The following is a 22,537-nucleotide window of genomic DNA, read 5'->3' on the forward strand; positions in this document are numbered from 1 at the left end:
CTTTTATCTCCTCATTAGCTATGTTTCTAGCACTCGGAAATTGGTTTCATTTTAGCTGGGAATTCCTTATCTTTTTCTCTTGGAGCCTGGCAGAACGCCGAAGCCACTGTTCGGCTCTCCTGTTTTGACTGACCTCCTCTTGTCTATCTATTTGCTCATTTATTTCTGCAGCTGGGCCAGGTGCCAGGCAGTTTTCATGTTACCAGAGAGTTTAATGGGAACTCTCTGGTAACAACTGAGAAAACACACCATCATCATCACACCCCTCAGGGACATTCTCATGGGAAACTACACTTTGAACAGGGATCTCCTGGTCATTCTCTGCATCAGTATCACTGGCCAAACCATTGCCATCTTAAAACTCATCTTGCAACTCATTCACATCGCTCCCCACATCCAGAGCACCCTGATCCTGAAACACAATCACAGGCTGAGTTCCAACAAGGCTCTCCAAATTGATCCAATAGCAGTTTATTTAAGTTTCCCTCCACAACAAAGACCAACCAGCTGAAGGAATCCTGGACCAACCATGAAATGGATCCTAACTGGATAGTTTTTGAGGCAATCAGAGACTCAGGGAGGAATCTTGAATAGCTATCAAAATATAATAAACATGGGTTGTTGTAGGTTTTTCTGGGCTATATGGCCATGTTCTGGAGGCAATTTTTCTCCTGACGTTTTGCCTGCATCTATGGCAAGCACCCTCAGAGGTAATGAGGCTTGCCATAGATGCAGGCGAAATGTCAGGAGAAAAAATTGCCTCCATAACATGGCCATATAGCCCGAAAAAACCTACAACAACCCATGGATTCCGGCCATGAAAGCCTTCGACAATACATAATAAACATGCTCTGTATTCACTATTGCAATATGTCACTTCTTTCGAAGTATATATCAGCTGTCTCCGCTGATATACACTCTGGCCATTGAGAATAAAGTCTCTGATTTTGCCTTCAAACCACCTGTGTCTCATTCGGCCTTCTGGGAAACTAGACAGGCTGGGTTTCGAGCCCACAGTTCTTGTGGAAGCTGAAATCACATAACAATCCCTTCCAACTGAAACATTCTGGCATACTATGCATCAGGACCTAACTCTACACATATCCTGATATTGGGTTTTATGAGTTATACCCAATGTAGTCACATTATTATTTCCAGTTTAGTGTTATTTTTCCTGATCCACCTGATTGCCTTGCAGCTCCAAAGTTCCTTACACGTGGAACTCAATTGGAAAGCTCTGGTTTTCTTTGGCACACAAGTATATTGCTTGAGGGGAAATATAGTCCTTGGGACACTTGTGAAAGCATTACTTTCCAAAGACAGTGGGCCATTCTGGATCTGGGGAAGACAGGAAAGAAAATGGAACCAAACCAGCTCCAAGATGCAATTGTATCACGATTTGCTATGCAGTTAACTTTCCCTCAGCGACTAATCAGTACCATGCGGAATCCCTGAGCTGGATTTCCCCATCTTCTGGAAGCCACATTTGCCACACTGTATCTTAGCCTTCCTGACTTCATTATCAGGCAAACCCTAATAAAATGGACCCTGTATTTATTTCCTTGAGGCATGGCACAGTTTCCCCAACATCTACATTGTAGAACTAATGCAGTCTGATGCCAGTTTAACTGCCGTGGCTCAATGCTTTGGAGTCGTGGGATCTGTAGTTTGATGGGGCACTGGCGCTCTTTATCAGAGAAAGCCCAAGACCTTGTAAAATTACCACTCCCATGATTCCATAGCAGTGAGACAAGGCAGTTCAAGTGGTGTCAAACGGTATGAATCCAACAGTATAGATGCCCCCCTTGCCAAGCATTTAAGGTTAGCCTTTGAGATTATCCATCTCTCAGGAATCCTGCCTCTCACTTGAGCCTCCCCTTGCCTCCCTTTGCAAAATAAAGAAACAAAAGACCAGGGTGGATTGTGCAGGAATCTTGGCAGCCTCCAATGGCTAATACTCGGAAACAATATTATATAGATTATTCTCCTTTCCACTGGAACCAGTTCACAGCGAATTGAGGCTTCAATGGGAGTCAAGACTTTTTGGCTGCTTGGCTTCTGGGGGGGAAAAGACTTTACGACAAGCGCAACGTCGGCAGAACCCTGGAGCAGAATCCTTTGCAGGTGGCCAAATGGGAAATCCATCCAATGTCTCAAAAATAGGTCTGGGAAAGGGATTTCTAGTCTCGGTCACGAGGCGTGAGCAAGGTATCCATTTCATGGCCAAGTCTGGAAGGCATGGCTCACGCAACCCATCGTGGAAAAAATTGCCTGTTGCCAGGGCTTCGTTTTGATTATTTTGTGGGCAGCTGGCAGCCCCAAAGCATGGGCTGAAATCTTCCCCTTCAGCAGCAGCAGCAGCAGCAAAATAATAAGCCTGCTCCATTTGTTTCTCCTTTAGTCTTGAAGACCTTTGTCCTGCTGTTATAAAAAAATTGGACCCCATTCAAAATAATTATGAATGAATTTATATTAAATATTAAATATTTTTCTGAATAATCTCGCAATGACAGTAGATTATCTCCCTATGTTTCGCCATTTCAATAAAGCCCTATGACTACGTTAATCAAATCACCTTTGGAAAACTACCAAGCCTCTCTTACCATTGGAAAAATACCAAGCCTTAGGGCCAGGCCTTAGCACAGTGGGTTAAACCACCAACTGCAGAAAATCTTGCTGATTGAAAGGTTGGCAGTTCAAGCCCAGGTTGGGGTGAACTCCCAACCATCAGCCCAGTTTCTGCTTACCTAGCAGTTTGAAAACAGTAATGTGAGTAAATAAAAAGATAGCACTTTGGCCAGGAGGTAATAAAAGGCACCTATGTAGACATGCCAGCAATTCGATCGGGAGAACGACTAAAGACAACAAAGCTCCTCGGCATCGGAGATGAAGGGAAAGCGCCTCCCTGTGGCCAGAGTCAAGCACAGCCTCCAAATGCTGGAAATTGAAAAACATGAGAAGCTTTTATTTCTGACTATGTTATGTCTGTCTTTGTTAATTGTATAACGACATTGAATGTTTGCCATATATGTGAACTGTAATCTGCCCTGAGTCCCCTTGGGGAGATAGGGCAGAATATAAATAAAGTTTATTATTATTGTTACTCAGCCCAACTAATTCTTTCACAATGGATTGGGGATTGAGAAAAATTGCTCAATGTATACACACATTCCAAGCACACCCAGGTCCCATTGATTCAGTCTCCCCTGTAGTCATGAATTTGAACTTCATTCTATTGATCAACTCTTATTCTATTGAGAAACTTTCTAAAGTCATTGGGGTTTTATTTTTGCTTCTATGCTGGCAGGGCTGTGCCAGGAGATTTGAATTCCTTTTCTTGCACTGATTAGTTTGTTTGAATTTATTTGTGCCTTGCATTTTGCAATTGGGTAGCTTTCCCCAGGTTGCAGTCATAGGACCAACAACCTATCAATCATCATTAGAGCCTTTAGATCCGCCCCTTTCCCCAGGTTTTGGAGGGAAAGGGGGGCTTTTAGTTCAGTCTCACAGTTTGGAGCCTTACAGCAGGATGTGTGGGCTTTCTCTGTCCCACCTGTAAAAAGCTTCACTTGTTACAGCTTTTGCTGGGGAAAAGTAAACCTCTACAGCTTTGCTGGGGAGTAAAGTTACAGTTCCACAGCTTTGCTGGGGGAATATAGCCAGCTTTGCTGGAAAATAAAGGAATGGTTCCACGGCCTTTGTGGGACAAATCAACAGGACACCAGCTTGGCAGATCTACAGCAACCATTGCCTGGTAAGGGACCACTCGGGCTATCCATAACGCAGCTTGGAGCCAGGAGTTGGGGCCTCACGCCAGCAGGGTAAAGAAAGACTGCCCAAGGAGGGGTCAGAAGGTTTCCCTAAAGAAGATAGGAACAGTTTATCAAGCAGTTGCCTGTCCCTTGTTGGCAGATCGAGAAAGCTACTAGTTTTTCAAGATTATAAAGCATTTAATTCATTTGTTCAAAGATTTAAGCCTTAATAAAGAACTTTGTTGAACCTATTTTGAGCCTCTACAGAACTTTGTGTTGGGAAACTTATGGGACCCTTTAGCTGAGGCACCCCAGCGTCCTGTTGGGCATACAGAAAGCACGTCCTGTAAACAGACATTGTCATAGGCCCATCGCGCGACAGCACAGCTTCCATTAATAAGATCAGGATTTATTTGCTACTAAATCAGTGCATGAGCTGCGGGCAACAAGCCCAGCCCATTGAACTGTTGATTACTCCCAAACCCCCTTTGTGTTCACCTGCTTTTGCATTTAACATCAATACATTCCTGGTGTTCACTCCCTTCACAGAGGTAGTGTCATGGGAAAGGTAGGTGAAGTGACTTATAGTTTTCCAATCACAATCTCCCTGGAACTGCTGCACACTGGACAAACAAGTTCCATGGAGGCAAGCAAAACATAGCAGAGCCCACTCGTGTCAAAAACATAGTCAATTAGTCAGCCAACTAGTCAGCAAAGTACAACTGCAATGTCTGACCTTCTTCACACACTGTTTAGTAAACTCACAGATTCAGTTTTTGTCCAAAAATATCAGGCAGTTTTAATCTTCACCGTTGCACTATTGACAGCTGTACAATCAGGATATGCAGATCCACAATCAGATTTGTACATACAAACAATTATCAGAAAACCATACACAGAGAGATACTCATGACAAGATTCACACAGGGGAAGAAAGACTGAGCATTTCATCTCCCTTTTATAACCACCTGTATTAGATAAATTTTATAATTTAAAAAAAGAGAAAAAAAGAATCCTTATGAGGAGCGTCTTAAAGAACTAGGTATGTTTAGCCTACAGAAGAGAAGGTTGAGAGGAGACACAAGAGCCATTTATAAATATATGAAAGAGTGTCCTAAGGAAGAAGGAGCAGACCTTGTTTTCTGCTGCTGTGGAAACTAGGACTCGGATGAATGAGTTCAAATTACAGGAAAGGAGATTCCACCTGAACGTTAGGAAGAACTTCCTGACCATAAGAAGAGCTGTTTGACTGTGGAACTCTCTGCCTCGGAGTCTGGTGGAAGCTTCTTCCTTGGAAGCTTTTCAACAGAGGCTGGATGTCTATATGTCAGGGGTACTTTGATTGTGCATTTCCTGCATGGCAGGGGGTTGGACTAGGTGGCCTATGTGGTCTCTTCTAACTCTATGATTCTAGGAACCAGAGGTGGCCCTAGGTAATTTTCAAGCAAAAAGTATTCCCCCCCCCCCCAACCAATCACTGATATATATTTTCTGTTCGTCGTGGGAGTTCTGTGTGCCATATTTGGTTCAATTCCATCATTGGTGGAGTCCAGAATACTCTTTGATTGTAGGTGAACTATACATCCCAGTAACTACAACTCGCATATGTCAAGGTCTATTTTCCCCCAAGAGCGCCTCAAGAGCGCCCCTGGGCAAAATCAACTATACTGCAAATACTTACTTTGCGTAATGGGTTGAGCCGCCCCTATTAGGAATGGCTCTTTGAAGGCAACCATCAGGCGGATGTGCCCCTCAATGAAAACGAGTTTGACGCTTATGTTTGAATCTCTGGTTTACTACTAAAATGGAACATGTCATGAAATGATGCACGTCCAAAGAGTGTGAAACTTTGGCCAAGCTCTGCCAGAATGCAACAAGGCAGCCTCCCAACTCCTGGGGCTGTGACTGCGCTTCTCTCCCAATCCTTCCTTTTTGCTCCATTCCAACTCAATGTTGCGGCTGCGGCTGCTGCACCTCCTCCCATGAACTCCCTCCCACTTCCTTCCAAGGAGTTCCTTCTGTCAGGGCAGAGCTGGGAGCAGGAGGAGGAGAAGCCTGAAGGATCAGCGGAGAGCACTTCTTTCTGTGGAGAGTGGAGCTTCTTGGCTGAGCATCACTTTTGGTGGACCTTTGGGCAGGTGGCCACCGCTGCCACCAATTCCCTCCTGGGCCTCCATGGACTTCTACAGAGGGCTGACGGTCGCCTGGGCTCTCTGTCTTCTCCCAGGTAAGGCCAAGGGGACTTTGGGGATGTGGGATTTGTGGCATGGCAATGCAATGCTCTGTCCGCCGGCACTGTCTCAGCAGTCTGGTGCTGAGAAAGAAAGCGCTAAGTCAGCAACAAGTCCAGATTGCTCAGATAGTTCTATTAATCATTTGCACAATGATGGATGCACTTTCCCACTGAACGTGGTGGGTCCAATGAGTCCTTTTTTCTTTCCTTAGAAGAGGAAAAGTTTGCAAAGTTGTGGAGAGGGAAGCAAATTCTGCCTACGTCAGCTTCTTGATTTTTTAGCCTTTGCAAATGTTTTGGATTTCTCTCCTTGTGCACTTTCTGTGGGGTGAGAGAACTTTGCTGAAGTTTGCCTCTTTGCAACGTTTCTCTCTGTGTGTCTTTCTGCTTAAAGGATGAAATGTGTAGTCAATGCAAGCAATAACTTTGCAAAAGTAGCATTCCTTCCTCGGTGCCCGTTTCCTTGCTTTCACATATGGTTTGAAGCCTGGCTGAAGACGGCAGATAGAGTTACAGAGGAGGAGGGCGTGAGAGGGGATTTTCAACTTATTATTGGCCGCCTTCCTGAAAATTTAAACTCAGTTATACAGTACAGAGAGAGGGGGATGTCATGCTGCTGAGTGTCTACATTTTTCTTGCTTCTGTTCAAAGTATTTTTTGGCAAAGCCTCACTGCCCAGCACAGAAGCAAAGAGGCCAGGAACTGAGATTCTCTAACAAAAGGAACACAGCTGAACCCAGTGCTCTGAAGTAGCATCTTTATAAGCAAAGCTACCCCCCCAAAAAAAGAAAAAGAGGAGCATGTGCGTTTTCTCCACAAATTACAAAGGCAGCCAAAGCAAAGCGCATTGTGGTTTTCGCACAAGACTGGTATGCGCGTTACACGTGGACAGGAGGATGTGTTTTGCTTGCGATCCAGCTGAGCGCAGCAAAAGGAGGCCAGTCCTCTCCCACCCAGGAATGGTTTTCCCTTTTAAAAGGAGCTGACAGTTTCAGACAGAAACTCCATTTGTATCTGAAACTGTCGGGTCCCTAAATCATACTTAAAATCCCATTGCTGTGCTGCAAAAGGATCGACTTTCAGGCTGTAAGCAGATTTCTGTATATTTCTTTCTCATGAGTGAGAATAGTGATGCCACAGCAGTTTTGGAGGCGGAGGGAAGCACTGAATCAGACAAAGTGAGAAAGAATACGTGAAGGTCAGCCTTAACAACAGTGGTTTGGAGAAGGTCAACGAAAAGATGAGATAGTAATGTTTCATCCCATTGTTCCATGGCCATAGATCCAGGGGGTGCACTGAAGTTCACCTAGTCCTATCTCCTGGGATGATTGGGATAATCTGCATGCTAATATTCTGCTCTTGGGTACCATTAGTAAAGGTAAAGGTCTTACATTAAGTCTATTCATGTCCTACTCTGCAGGGTGATGCTCAACTGCATTTCTAAGCCGAAGAGTCAGTGTTGTCCATAGATGCCTCTTAGGTCATTAGGAGCACCATTACCTTTCTTCAGAGGCAATACCTATAGATCTACTCACATTTGCATGTTTTTGAGCTGCTAGGTTGGCAGAAGTTGGGGCTAACAGCAGGAGCTCACCCCACTTCCCAGATTTGAACCATCAAGTGTCCCCAGGGTACCTTTATTCCTACAATAATCTGGAATTTCACTCCTTAGCGCAGCGGTTCTCAAAGTGTGCTCCGTGGAGCCCTTGGAGCTACACGAGGCATACTGAGGGGCTCCGCAATTCCATCTTCCTCCCTCCTCTAAGCTTTTCTGCTCTTTTGTGCTCCTCCTCACCTTCCTTGCCTCCAAAAGACTTTTTAACTCACCCTCCTCACCGCCCAGATCCTTTCCCCCTCGCCTTGCTTCCTTCCAAAACCCTATTTCCCTCCCACCACTCAGGGGGTGCTTTGTGCTTTTCCTGTATGGCAGAAGGGGGTTAGACTGGATGGCCCCTGGTGTTGCTCCTATTATGATTATTATTATTATTACTACAAAGGCTGAATGGTCATCTGTTGGGAATGCTTTGGCTGTGCTTTTCCTGCATGGCAGAAGGGGGTTGGACTGGAAGGCCCCTGGGGTCTTCCACTGAAATACTGTTCAGTTTATGTTGGTGAAAAAGTTTGCCTATGCATTATATATACACACACACACACACACACTATATATATATATATATATATATATATATATATATATATATATATAAACATTTCTTGGGACTCCATGAGAAAATCCAAACAGGGCTCCGCGGCTGAAAAAGTTTGAGAACCCTTGCCTTAGAGCAGTGGTTTTCAACCTGTGGGTCCCCAGATGTTTTGGCCTTCAACTCCCAGAAATCCTAACAGCTGGTAAACTGGCTGGGATTTCTGGGAGTTGTAGGCCAAAACACCTGGTGACCCACAAGTTGAGAACTGCTGCCATAAAGGGATGGAGTGAACACAGGCATAGGAAAACGCTCTGGTCTGGAGACAACAGCAATGGTAGAGGAGGTTCACAGTGTCCTCACTTCTCTCATCATTTATTATTTTGTTCTTGTTTGCTACCATCAAGTTGAGTTTGGACTTGTGGCAACCCTATGAATGAGAGACCTCCATGATCTCTGGTTATCAATAGGCCTCCTCTGGTTCTGCAAACTTCTGATTTGCATGGAGTCTCCCTATCTGGAAGTGGTTCTTCCTCTTTTCCCAAGCAAAGCATCATTGTCTTTTCTAGAAAGTCCTGTCTTCTTGGCTTGACGGGAGAGTTCAGGCTTGATTTGGTGTAAACTGGCATCAATTTGGCGTTGGTTTGTGGCAACACTTGGACTGAGAGGCCTTCAAGACTCTCTGCCCAGGCTTTGAAGACTTTATGGCTTCTTTGGTGGAGCCCATCCACCTGCCTTCCTCTTTCCTTCCTGCCTCTTTCTTTCCGAAGCCTGATCACCTTTTCTAGTGAGTTATATTATGGCCCCAGTATAATCATTTTGACTTTGAGGGAGAGTTCAATCTCAATTGTCTCTTAGGACCCTTTCAGACAAATACCCCAAGATCTGATCCCAGATTTTCTGTTTATCCCAGATTATCTCGCAATGTGGACTCATAACCCAGTTGAAAGCAGGAAACCTAGGATCAGATCCTGGGATATTGGGCCTGCCTGGAAGGGCCCTAAGAACCATCCATGGTATTCATAGGACCTTCCTCCAGCACCATTCACAAAGAAACTGAGCAACACAGAGCCACAATATCTTAGGTTTCCTTGACTCTGTCCTCCCATCCATAATCCAGCGTTTGTGGTGATGGAGGGAACAGTTGAAGGAGAAAGGAAAGAAGGAGAAATGGATAAGGTGCTGACACTTCTGATGGGCTGGAAGTTGGTTTTGCTACTGCTACCAGCATTGGGTTGACCTTGGCAGAGGCAAACACTGCACATTCATGACTGGATGATCACATTGTCTAGAAATGTCTTCCATGAGCGGATGGGCCGCCACAGAGTAACCACAGGTTCTCCAATGCAATGTTCTACAGAAGAGGCAATTCACAGAGTCAGCGGGGCTGCCTCCCAAGAAAGAAAGACTGCGAAGGAGACCACTTTGCTCCCGCCAGGTAGATGGTCTGGGCACTGTGCCCTTCCTACCAATGTATTTGGGCCCAAATCCTCTTGGTGTAAGATGCATGCATCTGTGCCAAAGTCAACTTGGTGCTGGCAGTAGTTGTCCAGACTTTCCCCAATGGCAATGGTTGGGCATTTTTGAATACTGATATTCAATTCAAACTAATGGAGAGAGAGAGTGACACATGAAATGGCATCATGTACGGAGGTGCACACTGTGTATGGAGCACATCATAGGAGTGCATTGGGACATGGATCTGGTATGTTGGGTCAGTTGCATTAGACTGCTGTTTCAACACAAGAGTTGCATACTCTTCTATGCAAACCCATTGTAGGATCTTAGCTGTGACACTTTAACTACCAGAGCTGATGAGTAGCCATTCTGGACAGGGGATTCTGTAGTTCATGAAAAATAAAGGAAGATAACAATAAAGGAGCCCCCAGTAGTGCAATGAGTTGAACCACTGAGCTGCTGAACTTGTTGGAAGTTTGAATCCAGGGATCGAGGTGAGCTCCCACTGTTAGCCTTAGCTGCTGCAAACCTAGCTATCTGAAAAGATGCAAATATGCGTAGATCAAGAAGTACCATTCTGGGGGGAAGTTAACGGTGCTCCATGCAGTCATACCAGCCACATGACCTTGGAAGTGTCTACAGACAACTCTGGCTCTTTGGCATAGAAGTGGAGATGAGCAGCAACCCCCAGAGTCGGACTCGACTAGACTTAATGTCAAGGGGAAACCTTTACCTTTACCTTAAAACAGTGTTTCTCAACCTGGGGATCGGGACCCCTGGGGGGGTCGTGAGAGGGTGTCAGAGGAATCACCAAAGGCCATCAGAAAGGACAGTATTTTTTGTTGGTCATGGGAGTTCTGTGTGGGAAGTTTAGCCCAATTCTATCATTGGTGGAGTTCAGAATGCACTTTGATTGTAGGTGAACTATAAATCCCAGCAAATACAACTCCCAAATGTCAAGGTCTATCTTCCCCAAAATCCACCAGTGTTCACATTTGGGCATATTCATTATTTGTGCCAAGTTTGGTCCAGATCCATCATTGTTTGAGACTACAGTGCTCTCTGGATGTATTTGAACTACAACTCCAAAACTCAAGGTCAATGTCCACCAAACCCTTTCCAATAATTTCTGTTGGTCATGAGAGTTCTGTGTGCCAGGTTTGGTTCAATTCCATTGTTGTTGGAGTTCAGAATGCTCTTTGATTGTAGGTGAACTATAAATCCCAGCAACTACAACTCCCAAATGACAAAATCAACCCCTCCCCCCCCAACCGCATCAGTATTCAAATTTGGGCATATTGGATATTTGTGCCAAATTTGGTCCAATGAATGAAAATACATCCTGCATATCAAATATTTACGTTACGATTCATAACAGTAGCAAAATTACAGTTATGAAGTAGCAACGAAAATAATGTTATGGTTGCGGAGTCACCACAACATGAGGAACTGTATTAAGGGGCCTCGGCATTAGGAAGGTTGAGAAATACTGCTCTAGTTTTTCGTTGACTATCTTACCGTACAGTCTTGCTTATTCAACACAAACGGGCCAGAAGAATGTTGGATAAGCAACAATGTTGGATAATAAGGAGGGATTAAGGAAAAGCCTATTAAATATCAAATTACATAATGATTTCACAAACTAAGAACCAAAATATCACGTTTTACAACAAATCTTCAGAAAAAGCAGTTGAATACACGGTAACGTTATGTAGTAATTACTGTATTCATGAATTTAGCACCAAAACATCGCAATGTATTGAAACAGCTGTGGATCCAGGCAGGAGGCACACTGTGTTGGATAATACAGAATGCTGGAAGGTTGGATAAGCAAGACTCCACTGTATTATCAAGTCCTGACCAAGTCAACCTAGTTTGTGGCAGCCACAATAATAAAGTTTTTGGAGTATGGAAACTACTTTCAAAGTAAGGACTGCACAATTAAACAGGAAATAACCCTTTCAAACCAGGAACAGAACATTTTCCAAATGTTGTTACATAGAGTTATTGACTGAATGACTTCTATATCCAAGGTATTTTATTAATATTTTAATGGAGTCCAGAGAACAGCTCTCTGCCCCAAGAAGCTTACAGTCTAACATGGGTCTAACATGACTGCAGTTCGCAATCGGAACCAAGTGTGATACTTACTTCGGATGGAAATGTTTTGTGTTAGGGTTGGGCTGCTGATCCGACAGCAGGACCTGGGTTCAAGGGGAATTGTTTGCTGGAGCTATCCAAAGTGCTGAAATCTCTTATCTCTAAAATACCCTATTTACTTGAATTGAATGCTCACCTGTTTGGGGCAGCCCCCAGTGGGGCAATGGCTTAAACGAAAAGGTCAGTGCTTCGAATCTGGGGAGCAGGCTGAGCTCCCATCTGTCAGCTCTAGCTTCTTATGTGAGAGAAGCCTCCCACAGGATGGTAAAACATCCAGGCATCCCCTGGGCAATGTCCTTGCAGACAGCCAATTCTCTCACGTCAGAAGCAACTTGCAGTTTCTCAAGTTGCTTCTAACATGAGAAAAAAAACCTGTTTTGGGGCTTAATAATAATAATAATAATAATAATAATAATAATAATAACAATGGCTGAGTGTCAGCTGCATTAAGATCACTCTGACCAAAAGGTCATGAGTTCGAAGCCAGCCCGGGTTGGAGTGGGTTTCCAACCAATTGTGTGTAGCCTGTTGTCGACCTTTACAACCCGAAAGACAGTTGCATCTGTCAAGTAGGAAAATTAGATACCACCTTAAAGTGTGGGGAGGCTAAATTAACTAATTTATGAGGCCATAAAGAAGACTCCAGCAGAGCATTCCAGTGGGGAAGCATGCGGGGAATGCGAAAGAACTTCATCAGCGTCGCAGATGGACGATGAAAGCGACAGCTCCCCTGGCGGCCAGAAAAAGTTAAATAGCCTCTGTGTATGTCTGCATATGTTTGTATGTCAAAAATTGGCATTGAATGTTTGCCATATATGTGTACACTGTAATCCGCGCTGAGTCCCCTGCGGGGTGAGAAGGGCGGAATATAAAAGCTGTAAATAAGATAAATAATAATAAAATAAATATACTTTATTTGTACCCCGCCACCATCTCCCCGGTGGGGACTCGGGGCAGCTTACATGAGTCCAAGCCCAACAACGCAATACAATAGAGAAAATCAAAACACAATTAACAACATGATAAATTACATAAAACCTAAAATATAAGAACACAGTAAACAAAATAAAATTACATGACCTTCCCAAAATGACGGTACGCATTAGATTCGCATCATATTGTCATCTTAATGCTGATCCAAAGCAAAAGGGGAAGCTGCTTCAACTCCTCCTCTCTGAGGGACCTAGTCTCTCATTTAATTACATTTATTTGATGCTATGTGATGCTGGGATTTGTAGTTTGGTGAGGCATCTGACTCTTTTGGCAGAGAAAGCTCAAAGTATTGTCAAACTATAGCTCCCAGGATTCGATAGCATTGGACCAAGGCAATTAGGTGCATTCATTCTACAGGAGGGCTGAGCAAACTTGGGCCCTCCAGGTGTTTTGGACTCCAACTCCCACAATTCCTAACAGCCTCAGGCCCTTTCCTTTTCCCCCTCAGCCGCATAAGCGGCTGAGGGGGAAAAGGAAGGGGCCTGAGGCTGTTAGGAATTGTGGGAGTTGGAGTCCAAAACACCTGGAGGGCCCAAGTTTGCCCAGGCCTGTTCTACAGCATAGCTGCATCCCACTGTCAAATGAGTGTGGTTTGACACAGTTGAACTGACATGGCTGAATGCAATGGAGTTTTGGGAGCGGCAGCAATATGGACGTTGCCGAACAACTCCGTTCTTTTCCGAATTGCAAACTCCGCAGCAGGATGCCAGCACATATCAATGTACATACACTTCAAAACCACACAACTTCTCACTCCTAATTTAATATTATTCAGTGACTCACACCTATTAGAGTGGGATTAGCATTGAGCATCGGCATTAACCATCATCGCGTCCGTCCGGGGCACCAAGATAATCCCTATACAATTTCCACTGGGTTTTTTTTCTGACCCCAAGTGAACCTCGAAATTGCTGATGCGTGCATCCATCCATAGGCCATAATTCTCAGTGTGAGTGTTGCTTTGGGCTTTGTGTGTGTGTGTGCTTGTGTGGTTCGGAGGAAAACATATGTATCTTTAGGCCATTGGAGTGTTGCTATGGTAACTTGTGTTATAATAAAATCTTCCAGTTTAGATCTTCTTTTCCATGAGCGTAGTCCTTCCCCGGATTAATCATAGGCATTTCTGCACAGAACTCCCCAGAATTGTTAAAAAACCCGAAATACATTTATTTCCCTCCATTGTTTTTCCAATGCATCGTAGGAAAACAGGTAGAAAGCAAAATTTGAATAGTTTAAGTGGAGATGCCTCAAAATCTCCTTTGACATGGATAGTGAATTGGTGGTTCCATTTGGAACTGGAATCACATACACACTTCGTCATTCAAAACTGAGATTGCTTTAGATTCCTTAACACAGTTCCTCAAGTTGTGGTGACCCCCAACCATAAAATTATTTTTGTTGCTACTTCATAACTGTTACTTTGCTACTGTTATGAATCATAATGTAAATATCTGATATGCAGGATGTATTCTCATTCACTGGACCAAATTTGGCACAAACACCTGATACACCCAAATTTGAATACTGGTGAAGTTTGGGGAAAACGGATGTTGTCATTTGGGATTTATAGTTCACCTACAATCAAAGAGCATTCTGAACTCCACCAACAATGGAACTGAACCAAACTTGGCATACAGAACTCCCATGACCAACAGAAAATACTGGAAGGGTTTGGTGGGCACTGACCTTGAGTTTTGGAGTTGTAATTCACCTACATGCAGAGAGCACTGTGGACTCAAACAATGATGGATCTGGACCAAACTTGGCACGAATACTCAATATGCCCAAATGTGAGCACTGGTGGAGTTTGGGGAAGATACACCTTGACATTTTGGAGTTGTAGTTGCTGAGATTTATAGTTCATCTGCAATCAAAGAGCGTTCTGAACCCCACCAATGATAGAATTGGGCCAAACTTCTCACATAGAACCCCCATGAACAACAGAAAATATTGTATTTTCTGATGGTCTTGGACGACACCTCTAACATCCCCTAGTGACCCACCCAGAGGGGTCCTGACCCCCAGATTGAGAAAAGAAAGGGGCCTAAGGCTGTTAGGAATTGTAGGAGTTGAAGTCCAAAAGACCTGGAGGGCCCAAGTTGGCCCATGCCTGCTCTAGATTAACCACTTTGGTATTCTCTTTGTACAGCTGATTTTTTAAAAACTTCTCTTTCCCCCAGGTTTCTGCGATGCTTTCAACATCGACACCAAAAGGCCACGGATCATACCGGGCTCCAAGGAGGCGTATTTCGGCTACACGGTTCAGCAGCATGAAATCAATGGGAAGAAATGGTAAAGGAATTGTCCCTTGTTCCTCGACTGAGTGTTCCTGTTCTAAGGCCAATTTGGAGGTTTAGAACCAATAATGTTTTGCTTGTGGTCTCTGTGATGGTTGCTCGGGAGCAAAGCTGAATGTGTAGAAATTTGTATGACTCTAAAATAATAGTGCGTTTGTGTGTGTGTACACAAGTCAAAGTATGTATGTGTGTGTGCCTGTTTGATTGTACCCCAAGGGCTGTTGCTAGGTAAAGTGATCTTCTGTGATGTCACTGGATAGGCTGTTGCCAGGTGGAGAGTTGGTATCACTAGGTGAAGTGGCCCTCTGTGATGTCACAGGATATGTTGTTGCTAGCCAAACTGCTGGGTATTGCTAGGTGAAGTGGCCCTCTGTGATGTCACCATGTAGGCTGTTGCCAGGTGGAGAGTCGGTATTGCTAGGTGAAGTGGCCCTCTGTGATGTCACAGGACATATTGTTGCTAGGTGAACTGCTGGGTGTTGCTATGTAAAGTGATGTCACAGGATATGTTATTGCTAGCCAAACTGTTGGGTGTTGCTAGGTGAAGTGGCCTCTGTGATGTCACCATATAGCCTATTGCTAGGTGGAGAGTTGGGTACTTCTAGGTGAAGTGGCCCTCTGTGGTGTCACTAGTTAGGTCACTGCTAGATGAAGTGACCCTCTGTGAGGCCACAGGATAGGGTGTTGCTAGGTGAAGAATTGGGTATTGCTAGGTGAAGTGGCCCTCTGTGATGTCACTAAGTAGGTTGTAGCTAGGTGGGAAGTTGGGTATTGGCAGGTAAAGTGGCCCTCTATGGTGTCACTGGCTAGGCCATTGTTAGGTCAAGTGGCCCTCTGTGTTGCCACCAGATAGATTGTTGCTAGGTGAAGGATTGGGTTTTGCTAGGTGAAGTGGTTCTCTGTGATGTATTACAGGATAGGAGGAATGCCAATCTTCCTTCTTTCCTTCCTTCCCCCCTCCTTTCTCTTTTTCTCCTTCCCTCCCTTCTCCAATCATTCCCTTCCTCTCTCCTTCCCTCTTTTTTCCCTTTTCTCCCTCCTTCCTTTCTTCCACAGCGGGAAGAATGTGTGCAGTGGTGACAGCAAGGCCATTAATGGTAGTTATAGCAGGGGCCAGGTAAATGAACTCATTTGGCCCGTGGGCCATTGTTTAAGGACCCCTGGTGTAGATCCACCTTCTTTAACTTTTCATATTTCTTGACTTTAAAATTGCTCAGTAGTTCCAGGGAGGAAATAAAGTTTTTTTAATGGCTCAGTGATGTAAACTGGTTTTCTTCGGATACCAGGCATGTTATAACTAGTTCGATAAAACTAATGAGCAAAGGCTAGACATCCATGGGGAGCCTGAAATGCGATGCCTCCCAGAAAGTGGCTCAACATCATTTCCCCCTTTTTTTCCCACAACCTCCAAAGGCAAATAATAAATCAGAAAGCAAAAAAAAATGCTGTTGTAAAGCCACAATGACTCATATCGGTTACAATGTGAGTCACTAAAGAAATGCTGCAAAAGAGAAGGACGAAGGGACGGACGGACAGCCCTTCTGGACCCAAAAAATTGGCAGAAGGAAGGGTTGCGAAACGTCAAAGCCCCAGAAGCCAAACCACAACATGATGCTAAAGGGAAAACCAGATGACCGTCAGTCATTGCAATGAATAGACTTTCCAAAAAAGAAAAAAAGAAAAAGAACTCCTGCAAGCGGGAGGCCTTTGGAAGGAAAAGCTGCCGAAAAGAAGCAAATTGGGGAAAGAATGTGCGAAAAAAGAAAAGAAAGGCTGGTATAACTCAAGCAGAGCCGTTCCCATTCCTGGCCGCCCACCAAATATCCAAAGAGGAATTTCAAATCGCTTCAGCCTCTTGGATGGGCTCTAAGTCAAAGTCAGGGACTGTAAATGCAAATACAGTTCCAAATGCAGCATTGACTGATATATATATATAGTTTAATTTTTCTATCCTGATTTATACAGCAGTCAAGGCAGTTCGTAAGCATTGACAAAGGGAATATCATTTCAAAAAGTTATTTGTGCTAAAGTTCAAACAAGAATTAAGCAAAAGTTCAGATAAATACACAAGTGTGTGAGAGTGTACAGCGATATGTATGTAAGTCAAAGTGTGTACATATGTTTGTGGGTTGGTTTGTGGGCTTGTTGGACTGGATGGTCGAAGAGTCTTTGATTATATAGCCTGATTTCTCCACAAACCCACTAATGTTTATGAGGTTGCATGGCCATATGTCAGGAGGGCTTTGATTGTGCTTTTCTTGCCTGGCAGAAAGAAGGGGGTTGGACAAAATGGTCAAACTCTATGATTCTATTATGATGATAATGATGGTAATGAAGAAGGGGCTGGATGGTCATCTGTCTTGGATACTTTGATTGTTGCTTTTCCTGCCTAGCAGAAGGGGGTTGGACTGGATGGCCAGTGTGGTCTCTTCCAACACTATTATTCTATCATTCTATGAAGGTTTGGCAATCAATAATGGTCTGAATGTCCGGGTTCCAGTATACACAGTGGTATTAGTCCAGATACTCAATGGGTGCTTTAGGGTGATGGCAGCCTCAATGGGTTTCATAAGAATGGATCTCGCTTGAGGCATGGAAGAGGGGTTGGTTTGGATGGCCTTTGGGGGTCTCTTCCAACACTAAGAATCTATTATTATTATTATTATTATTATTATTATTATTATTATGGTCATCTGTCCGGGGTGCTTTGATTGTGCTTTTTTTGCCTGGCAGAAGGGGGTTGGTCTGGATGGCCTTTGGGGGTCTCTTCCAACAATAATATTCTATTATTATTATTATTATTATTATTATTATTATTATTGTCATCTGTCTGGGGTGCTTTGATTGTGCTTTTTCTGCCTGGCAGAAGGGGGTTGGTCTGGATGGCCTTTGGGGGTCTCTTCCACTTCTAAGGTTCTATTATTATTATTATTATTATTATTATTATTATTATTATTGTCATCTGTCTGGGATGCTTTGATTGTGCTTTTTCTGCCTGGCAGAAGGGGTTGGTCTGGGTGGCCTTTGGGGGTCTCTTCCAACACTAAGAATCTATTATTATTATTATTATTATTATTATTATTATTATTATTATTATGGTCATCTTTCTGGGGTGCTTTGATTGTGCTTTTTCTGCCTGGCAGAAGGGGGTTGGTCTGGATAGCCTTTGGGGGTCTCTTCCAACAATAATATTCTGTTATTATTATTATTATTATTATTATTATTATTTATTGTCATCTGTCTGGGGTGCTTTGATTGTGCTTTTTCTGCCTCGCAGAAGGGGGTTGGTCTGGATGGCCTTTGGGGTCTTTTCCAATTCTAAGATTCTAATAGTGATGTCTGAATGCTATGGGACCATGGGGGAAGTAGTTTGCAGTGCCATTCTGCATAGAAGGTTAAAGAACTTGCTTTTTACCTTCCCAAGATCCCATAACATTGAGCCAAGTGGTGCCAAATTGCATTAATTCTATTGTGTAGATGTACCACAGGTTCTGGTTTCCTTGTCCTCCTCCAGTGCTAATCATTGGGAAGGGGGGTCTTCCAATAGCAGTGGAAAGTATGGAAAGAAAGCCACAGAATGACCGAATGCGCTCTCCTCTGAACGCCTTCCAGCGCATGAGCTCATCCTTGTCTTTCCAGATCGTCAGCCGAAGCTCATTCTTCCCTGATTTAGTGCAATTGGCTCCCTGCTCCTTTGCAAAAAGAAAGAAAGAAAAGAAGCACACGCTTTGGCTCTTTTCGTGATGCAACTGTCAGTATAATAGTCTTGCATCAGGCACTGCGGCTTATGTCATGCAATTGCTGAAAAACCCTGAAACTATTTAGCAGGTGTGCTGTCTTTGGAAGCAGGCTTCGCACACGTCTTGGTCTCCTAACTAGAGACACGCACATTGATTTCTAATTCTTGTCAGAGTTTACAGAATTCTCTGGCAGAGCATTCAGCTTCAAGTTTCTCCTGATCTAAGGCACAGAAGGAAGAAAAAGAGCAGGCAATTAAACTGTCTGGGTGAAGACCGGCCGTCTTGGTTCCTTTCAAATATCCTCCTCCTCCTCTAAGCAGAAAGAAATGCATATGAAAGGGCTGAGAAATAGTAAAAGGTAATACAATCAAATGTGTGTTTTTGAAAAGTCTACAAAGTAGATATGAATAAGTATGTTTATAATATATTGGAGAGAGAGCAAATACCATTTATCAACCTTTAAAGCCATGAGGAGAGGCAGGTAACAAATACAGTGATGATGATGGCAGGAATGTGTTACTTACAACAGCCTTGCAGTGTCATCCACAACATTAAATACAAGTAAGTACATTTATAATTTATTTTAGAGAGAGCAAATACCATCCATTAACCCTGTAGTTGTAGCTTAAAGCCATAAGGAGAGGCAGGTAACATTATTATTATTATTATTATTATTATTATTATTATTATTATTTTACTGACACAAAAACACAGTATGTTACAGCAAATGAGATATATATGCTGGATTATTATTATTATTATTATTATTATTATTATTATTATTATTGGGTTGTTGTAGGTTTTTTCGGGCTATATGGCCATGTTCTAGAGGCATTTTCTCCTGACGTTTCGCCTGCATCTATGGCAAGCATCCTCAGAGGTACTGAGGGCTGTTGGAAGTAGGAAAAAGGGTTTATATATCTGTGGAATGACCAGGGTGGGACAAAGGACTATTGTCTGTTGGAGCTCGGTGTGAATGTTTCAACTGATCACCTTGATTAGCATTTGATTACCTGGCAGTGTCTGGTGCTAATCAAAGTGGTCAGTTGAAACATTCACACCTAGCTCCAACAGACAATAGTCCTTTGTCCCACCCTGGTCATTCCTTAGATATATAAACCCTTTTTCCTACTTCCAACAGCCCTCACTACCTCTGAGGATGCTTGCCATAGATGCAGGCGAAACGTCAGGAGAAAATGACTGGTTCAAGATTGGGCAAGGCATACGGCAGGGTTGTCTACTCCCACCCAACCTATTCAACTTGTATGCAGAAGACATCATGCGATGTGCGGGGCTTGATGAATGCAAGGCTGGAGTAAAAATTGCTGGAAGAAACAATAACAACCTTACATATGTGGATGATACCACTTTGATGGCCAAAAGCAAGGAGGAGCTGAGGAGCCTTCTCACCAAGGTGAAAGAAGAAACTGCAAAAGCTGGGTTGCAGTTAAACATAAAAGGACCAAGATTATGGCAACAAGAATGATTGACAACTGGCAAATAGAGGGAGAAAAAACCGAGGCAGTGACAGACTTTGTATTTCTAGGTGCAAAGATGACTGCAGACGCAGACCGCAGCCAGGAAATCAGGAGATGCTTCCTTCTTGGGAGGAGAGCAATGACCAATCTCAATAAAATAGTGAAGAGTAGAGACATCACACTGGCAACGAAGAGCCACATAGTTAAAGCAACGGTATTCCCCATAGTAACCTACAGATGCAAGAGCTGGACCTTAGGGAAGGCTGAGCAAAGGGATATAGATGCTTTTGAACTGTGGTGTTGGAGGAAAGTTTGAGAGTGCCTTGGACCACAAGAAGATCCAACCAGTCCATACTTCAGGAAATAAAGCCCCTGCTAATTGGAGGGAAGGATAGTAGAGGCAAAGATGAAGTCCTTTGTCCACATAATGAGAAGAAAGGAAAGCATAGAGAAGACAATGATGCTGGATAAAATGGAAGGGAAAAGGAAGAGGGGCCGACCAAGGGCAAGATCGATGGATGACACCCTTGAAGTGACTGACTTGACCTTGAAGGAGCTGGTGGTGGTGATGGCCAACAGGGAGCTCTGGCGTGGGCTGGTTCATGAGGTCACAAAGAGTCAGAAGCGACTGAACGAATGAACAACAACATACAGTGTGCCACAATGAACAACAACATACAGTGTGCTTCATATGCCACAATAAACATTATAGGGGGGGGGGGGGGGGGAAGAAAGGCAGGTCTTTATTCTTTATGTGTTGAACTTGGTAGTTTGTAGCCAGGCTTTCACTTATTTGGGGGTGACATTCACTCTGTAGGAATTTAACATACAGTTGCCTGGGAGAGGACTGAGCAAATTCCCAGGAAGAGGACTCCATAGGAACCTCTATCTCCTCTAATGCAAATCTATAGTAGCCTTCTAGGGGACCAGAATGAAGATAAGACTGTGTAACAAATTTTTGTAACAATCTGTTCCTGGTTTGAAAGTGTTATTTCCTGTTTGATTGTGCAGTCCATACTTTGAAAGTAGTTGTTCTACTCCAGAAACATCTTTTTTGTGTCACAAACAGTGTCGGATTGGTTGAGACTTGATGATAAGGTACATGGAAAAACTGTAGCAAAATGTGTTGCAGGATGTCCCTCCCACAAAAATAAAATTTGTGCATTTTAATAGAATTTCCCCATGTTATTATGATAGAACCAACTAGGGAATGGCATTATAACCTAGGAACAAAAAAATTGTGTTGCACAGTGTAATGCGTTGCAAAAACTGCAGGACAAACGGATATGTTTCATACATTCCACTTCCTAGTTGCTGCATCACGGGCTGATTGACAGGGCCAGGATCCTTCCGACAGTTGACAGGTGCCTTGGGGAAGTTGGCATCAGGTCTCCAAACACTTTGGAGCCATAAATGCCTTCCGAGCGCAGACATGACGTTCTCCGTCTTCCTGTAATTTGGGAGAAAGGGAAGAAGCTCCGGGGAGGTGGCATCGTCTCATCGGATGCAACGGCTTCCAGCAATCCTTGCACTGTTCTGCAAAACCCATTTCCCCCAAATCTCTTGTCATTGTGGATCTTTAAAGGCCTGGAACACAGCCAGAGACACTGAGCAGGAATTTGGAGGATAGCATCTCCTCCAAGGGATAAGAACAAAATTATGTCAGAACTCTCGCTCCCAGTATCCCATAACCAGCTGCTTGGGAGGATTCTGGGCATTGTAGTCACTCAATTATGTGTGTATTTATGTATGTATGTATGTATGTATGTATGTATGTATGTATTTAGAAGGTTTCTATGCTGCCTTTCTCCAGGTGCACTCAAGGTGGCTGACATCATCTTAAAATATACATCGTAACATAAAATCAAGGCTAAAAACAAAAAAAATAAACGTTCCAAGAATGGTCCATAGCATCACCCATATTATAAACAACTAGCTTGTTGCTTCTTTGTCAGTGTTGATTTAGAGATTGTCTGGTTTTCCTACTCTGGAACATACAACATATAATTGTCCTTCTGTAGGGGTCCCTTTCAAAACTATGATACAATATCTGTCATATACATCCATATGTATGTGGGAATCATATCTATCTATTTATATCTATGACTGGATGGCTCTTACTCAGGAGGGCTTTGATGATGTTTTCTTGCCCTGGTGAAGGGTGTTGGACTGGGTGGTCTTAAGGCAGCAATCTGGGGGTAGCAATGGGGTGTCAGAAGGGTCACCAAAGACCATCAGAAAACACAGTATTTTGTTGGGTTCTTTTTTGTTGTGACAGGAGT

The 22,537-nt window shown here is 43.6% G+C and overlaps 1 protein-coding gene across 1 annotated transcript in view; it reads left to right on the forward strand.

Moving 5' to 3' along the window:
- Positions 1 to 5,726: 5,726 nt before the first annotated feature.
- The window catches only part of ITGA11 (integrin subunit alpha 11), an 80,947-nt gene continuing 64,136 nt past the window's right edge, over positions 5,727 to 22,537 (forward strand). Inside the window, exons 1-2 of the mRNA XM_060755385.2 lie at positions 5,727 to 5,979; positions 14,921 to 15,032. Coding sequence (XP_060611368.2) covers positions 5,928 to 5,979; positions 14,921 to 15,032 — 164 coding nt within the window. The 5' untranslated portion in view covers positions 5,727 to 5,927. The remainder of the gene's footprint in view (positions 5,980 to 14,920; positions 15,033 to 22,537) is intronic.

The sequence above is a fragment of the Anolis sagrei genome, chromosome 9, assembly GCF_037176765.1.
Source record: "Anolis sagrei isolate rAnoSag1 chromosome 9, rAnoSag1.mat, whole genome shotgun sequence".
Lineage (NCBI taxonomy): Eukaryota > Metazoa > Chordata > Lepidosauria > Squamata > Dactyloidae > Anolis > Anolis sagrei.